This window comes from Penicillium manginii (assembly GCF_028828005.1).
Source record: "Penicillium manginii strain IBT 31320 chromosome Unknown utg000007l:1.0-2284322.0:1.0-2285126.0, whole genome shotgun sequence".
NCBI lineage: Eukaryota > Fungi > Ascomycota > Eurotiomycetes > Eurotiales > Aspergillaceae > Penicillium > Penicillium manginii.
The window spans coordinates 1,253,147-1,259,146 of NW_026643108.1; the positions used below are offsets into that span (position 1 = coordinate 1,253,147).

General features: G+C 42.8%; 1 protein-coding gene across 1 annotated transcript; it reads left to right on the top strand.

The window, feature by feature from the left end:
- Positions 1-2,089: 2,089 nt before the first annotated feature.
- Positions 2,090-2,920, top strand: N7533_010406 (A4/G1 family peptidase; the record flags this gene model as incomplete). Its single annotated transcript, XM_057107056.1, has 1 exon — positions 2,090-2,920. One exon carries the CDS (start codon positions 2,090-2,092, stop codon positions 2,918-2,920), a length of 831 nt encoding a protein of 276 aa, XP_056956273.1.
- Positions 2,921-6,000: the final 3,080 nt, after the last annotated feature.

The following is a 6,000-nucleotide window of genomic DNA, read 5'->3' on the forward strand; positions in this document are numbered from 1 at the left end:
TGACAACTTTAGAATAAACTCATGGTATATTTTGGCATCATCGGACATCTGAGGACATGCGAAATTTCGAGGACTTCTCGGTATCGTACTTTGAAGAGTTCACCTTACACCTTATGCATCATGCACAACACTCGGATATGATTCACAAAGATAATTAGCGTGCCCGATCATCGCCATTCTTGTCAAGTATTCACATTTGGCTTGGCATGAAGTCCCATGTAACAAGCAAGCTTTGTCCAAGTGGCCACGTCTTGGCACGTTCTTCGATTATTTTAATTTTGTAGAAGCCTACTTCTTGTATTAGCTCTAACGAGACAACCTCAGAACCTAAGAATCGCGGCATATGGCCTATGTGTAATTGCCTGAAGGTTTGGTGGACTCCCTGCTAATTATTTGATTCTTTTTCAACTTGTACGATTCGGTTATTTGATGCAATGACCTGAGCTCGCCCGGCACATTTGCACGTCAAAAGCTTGGTTCATTTTGCAATCGATACCTTATGGTCACCTTTTTAGCCTGTGCGCCACAGAAACGTTGCATGGATGTTGTCTTTTGTCAATCACTTCCAATTTCCGTTCTAAACGGCCGGTCGCTACCCTATCAGTGCTAGCTTATCCGGAGATAACCCATCTTTTGTCGGCATATCGCCATTCGGAGACTTCCCGACGTCCTAAAAACGGACTTCCTTCATCTTTAACGTGCGGAGAAGCCGGATATCCGGATTGCGTCTTTTTGCAGAGCTGTTTACTCTCTGCCTGTATTTGACAATATAACTATACGGGCGCCAGTGGCTAATGCATGGCCGGATTAACGGATACGAGGGTTGAATGTCCTCAGTAACGTTGTGGTTATAACTTAAGACCATGGCATGACTTAAATATGCGGAAATTCCTGCAAAATAGGAGAAAGGATGACGTACCTGTCTCACAGAAGGTGCAATATAACGTAGTTCCTAGCCGATCCGTACACCCGGCCGTCCCGTACACCCTAACCACCATAGCAAACGCGATATTTCAGGTGGCTATATATTAACTAAATCAACATAATATCACTTAAATTTTGCTATGCTAGTTCCTATTAACGTGTAGATTAGTCTAAGTTTATCAATAAGTTAGCCACGTAGTTATTTACATGCATTACTAAAGATACACGCCGATAAGGTGATGCATGTTCATACATATAAACTGAATTCCTGCATAATAATTTTTAGTCTTTAAGATAGGCTTATTATAGCATATTCAATACTAGAGTGTTAGATCAACTTACATGGACTCTCGTGGGTTGATATGTCATAATCTAAATTATGGTATTTACTATGGTGTTTGGGGTGTACGGGACGGCCAGGAACTACGTTATCGATGGGACGTAAGTCCTGCGGCTAACGTTAGCCTTACCCCTCCCTGCCATGCTCTACGAACCTATCTACTCATCATGCCTGTGGACTGACCTAACCAGCCAGCCACATATTACTTCACCTCGGAAGCTCTCTCTATAACGTGAATCGTAATTTTTATAGACAATCTCTTCAATTAGTCGCTCGAGAAGACGAAACTTAATTATAGTCGAATGAAATTACCGCTGAAAAGGCCTCGGCTCATTTTAAGGTCCTTTCCAACCGTTCTCGATCCGTAGTACTGAAAGAAAAGGATAGATGGGACCTGATAGCGCCGTGATCTTGGCATGTCTACTACCCGTGAGTTAACCAAGTCTTCCACCAGATAAAACCTCCGAGTACCGCACTAGCGCATCGCGCGATCTAGACTGGTGACTTTCCGTTTCGGCCTCCGACGGTGCCACGCATTCGCCATTCTAGTGTGCTTCTTCTATCATGAACGACGTATAATAATCTTGCGCTGATAGTGATGTTGCATCGAAGCTCGTTCGCAAGATGGTAGGCGACTGAGCAATCGACCTTGCTTAGTTTCTCATGGATATGCATGCTCTTGGTACCTAAGAAGAAGTACATAAAGTCTGATATCTTTGCCTGTGACTTACTTTGTATCATCAGTCAAGAGTTCAACTGTGATTATCTAATCTACCTTTCAAACAAACATATCTGCATTCTCAAAACCTAATCTCAATCTTCACCATGAAGTTCTCTGCTGCAATTCTCAGTACGACGCTTCTGGCGACTGCTGCCTTCGCCGCGCCTCTGACTGCTAAGCGTCAAGCTCGTTATGAAGCCCGTCGTCTGGCTCGCTCCGAGTCCGGTGTGACAGAGCGCCACGGCAATCCTGCCTTTAAGCCTGATACCCAGGAGCTTCTCCATCTTAATGCAACCTCCCACGAGGAGTATAGCTCCAACTGGGCCGGCGCTATTCTCATCGGCTCAGGCTATACTGCTGTCACCGGTCAATTCACCGTCCCAACCCCGAAGGTTCCTAGTGGTAGCAGCAGTAGCGGAACATACTCTGCTTCTGCCTGGGTCGGTATCGACGGTGATACCTGGGGTAACGCCATCCTCCAGACTGGCGTTGACTTCACGATCTCTAATGGCAAGGTCAGCTACGATGCCTGGTATGAGTGGTATCCCGACTACGCCTACGACTTCACCGGCATTACAATCTCTGCTGGAGATGTCATCAAAGTCACTGTAACTGCTGCATCTAAGTCCTCCGGCACTGCGGTTATCGAGAATGTTACCACCGGGAAGTCTGTCTCGCACACATTCTCGTCCGGCAGCACCGAAGGCAGCCTTGGCGAGGTCAATGCTGAGTGGATCGTTGAGGACTTTGAGTCCGATGGCTCTCTTGTGAACCTTGTCAATTTCGGCACTGTTACCTTTACCGGAGCACAGGCCACTGACAACGGCGCTAAGGTCGGACCTTTCGGTGCTACTCTGATTGACATCAAGCAGAATAACAAGGTTGTCACCTCCAGCTCTGTCACCTCCAACAGTGTCAAGGTAAGCTACGTCTAAGTTTTGTATATAAAGTGGTTTGCGGCTATCACTTGCCGAAAGGACGAGGATTGAGAGCTTGGGATTCGAAGAAATTTTCAGGAGTAGTGAGTGGATGAAGTGTTCATGCGTCGATTGTTTGATTCAACACATACCTATTTATGCAAGGAACTTAGATTTGAGACCCAATTCTATGGCCAGGGATTCAGGAATTGAGACATTGTGACTCGAAAACCTCGTACATTCAGTTCATAAAGAAAGGAGCTGTTGGAGTTGATGTGTATTCATAAAAGGTCTAATGCACACAATCGGTGTATGTATGCAGAAGATGGGTTGAAGAGAGACTAGGCATAAGAAGGCAGAGTCGGCTTGTTGGACAAAAGGAGTATGTCAAGTATGCCCGGGAGCTTTCTAGTGTCATATAGAGATGTCAAACTTGATTCAATTTAGTTAGAAAACACAGTATTATTTATATCACGGGGTACATGACAGAATGACAAATAATATAGAAGAAACATCCTTAGAGTTTTGAGTAGTCTCCTGCCTAGGTAGGCGATTGTATGTAAGTGTATGTAAGATAGTTGAGGATCAATCTGATGGATCTCGTCGTCCGACGAGGAGGTTGAGTCATCCTACTGTATTAGTCTCTTCAGAAGTGTCACCCAGTTCACACCTTTTCCGTGCACCCAATAGTAAAAACTACGGTAGGCTGCAGCGACCTGTCCCGCCATTACAGCCCATATTACTCCACTCTGCTTTTAGCTAAATATGCTCTTGCTCTCTCTCTCTCATACAGTTTCATCATCGTCAACTCAATATACCTCCAGTATCTGCGGGAATATCACTAGTCCCTACCTGAAATACTTCACATATACACATTATTAGCCCTGGTGCCAATCCACAGCTATCTATGGAAATTACGATGAGAAGTATCAGAAAAAGTAATATATTATCTTTCCCTATTTAGCACATATAACATAACGTACTTCTAATAACTATATATGAAGGGTAGTACGAGAACCTTTTATCTTACCCTGATTATCTGTTATTATTTTTCCTCTATCCTTATTCTCCTAGTTTAATTTAACCCTGTTACCTCTTAATACCACATATATCGCCCCTTATCTATCTAGTTTCTATATAGGAATAATCTTTACTACCTTTTAGACCTGGAAAAATGGGGCGGTATACCCAGGGTATCACAGGTACGGGTACAGATTTCTGTACCTAGGGTAAAATTTAGCAGGTACAGAAAAAAAGTATTAAATCTAGGGTATACCCTAGGTATACCTACTATACCTACGCTTTAACCTTTCTAGACAAAATTGGAAGGTACCCCACAATTTTATAAATTTTATAATTTTAGTATCTGTTACGGACCTTGCAACAAGGGGCCGCAACTTACTGATAGGCCACCAAGAGCCAACCAAACCGAAGGGGCATACATTAGCTCTAGGGATCACATGCACAACGATGGGTATCCAAGGCACCCCCAGAACTATAGGTTAAGAATAATTATAGATTATGTAATAAGTAACCAGAATCAGTCTCTGATTTACCAACCTAGACTATACTATACTTACCTACAACACAGCTAGCGCAACACACGAATAAGTATTCTTTCTACCGTCATAAATACTACACCAAAAGTATGAGTGCTAGGTAAATAGGGCCTACGTAACCACACAACAATATCTAATCTGTTTGTACAGAATAGACCTAGCCTTATGGTAGGAACGGACTCCTCTTACAAGGAAAGGAAGGACTAGATATTTATAGGATACTCTTTATATATATATCTGGTTCTTTGTAATTAATCAATCTAAGTTACTATAGTATACCTTTTAGGATTACTTTTTATTCAGTCTTAGTCTTATAATGAATATACTATAAGTAGAGGAGCTGTGAAGGGCTACAGCCGAATTGATTTAACTAAGTGGTGCCTGTATGCTGTTTATCTAAAGTTTGGAGAAATGTAAGAAAAAGGGGTGACCGGTAGCGACTAAGTATCCTGGGGAACTGATAGATTATATCGTACAGGCTAAGCCTAGGTGTTACACGCTTTGCTAACTGGTCACGGTGAGTGGTTAGATCTAGTGGACAACTTACTAGTTGTTGTCTATGTCGTTGGTTGTTCGTGATATCTATCACTCGTACTCCTTAAATATCAACTCACAATCATACTATTACTGTGCTAAGCCTTATATGGACTCGGATCCTGTAGAGTAACTTTAAAGAAGGTACTAGGTAGTACACTAAGTAGGTTAGTCCGAAGAGCTTCCCTACTTATAGTATATTTGTCACAAGACTAAAACTGAATAAAGAGTAATCCCAAAAGGTATACTGTAGTAACTTAGATTGATTAATCGCAAAGAACTAAATATATATGCGTAAAGAGTATCCTATATATATCCAGTCCTTCCTATCTCTGTAAGAGAAATCCATTCCTATCATAAGGCCAGATCTGTTCCGTACGAACGGATAGGATACTGTTCTGGTCACATAATTGCTTTTACTGTGCACTTGTGTTTTTGACGTAATGTAGGTGTCGGTAGAAAGAACACCTGTCCGTACGTCGCGCTAGCCGTATCGTGGTTAAGTACAGTATAGTTCATGTCAGTGAATCAGAGGCTGATTCTGGCTGCTCATCACATAATCTACAATTATTCTCAACCCTTAGTCCTAGGGATACCTTGGGTACCTATCGTTATACACGTGATTCCTAGAGCTAATACATGCCCCTTCAGTTTGGTTGGCTCTCGGTGGCCCATCAGTAAGTTGCGGCCCCTCGTCGCAAGGTCCGTAACACTAGGCTATATATCGGGATCTGGCCCGTTACAGTACTTCTCTCCTTAGATTTTGTCACGGGGCTCGTGTCAAAGAGGGTGAGCTTCGGTAAGAAGCAACTAACTTCTCTTTGTATTCCCTTGGGCAACCCGATCTTGTCTCAGTTACACTAGGGGTTTGTGCCCGATTCGATACCGATTCGTGCCTGATTCACGTAATAGTCAGGATGAATGACTTGACGCAGTGTTTCGTTTGTTCTAAAAGTTTTCTTCAAGAATTAGTCTCTGTTACTATTCATACATATTATTGGTTGA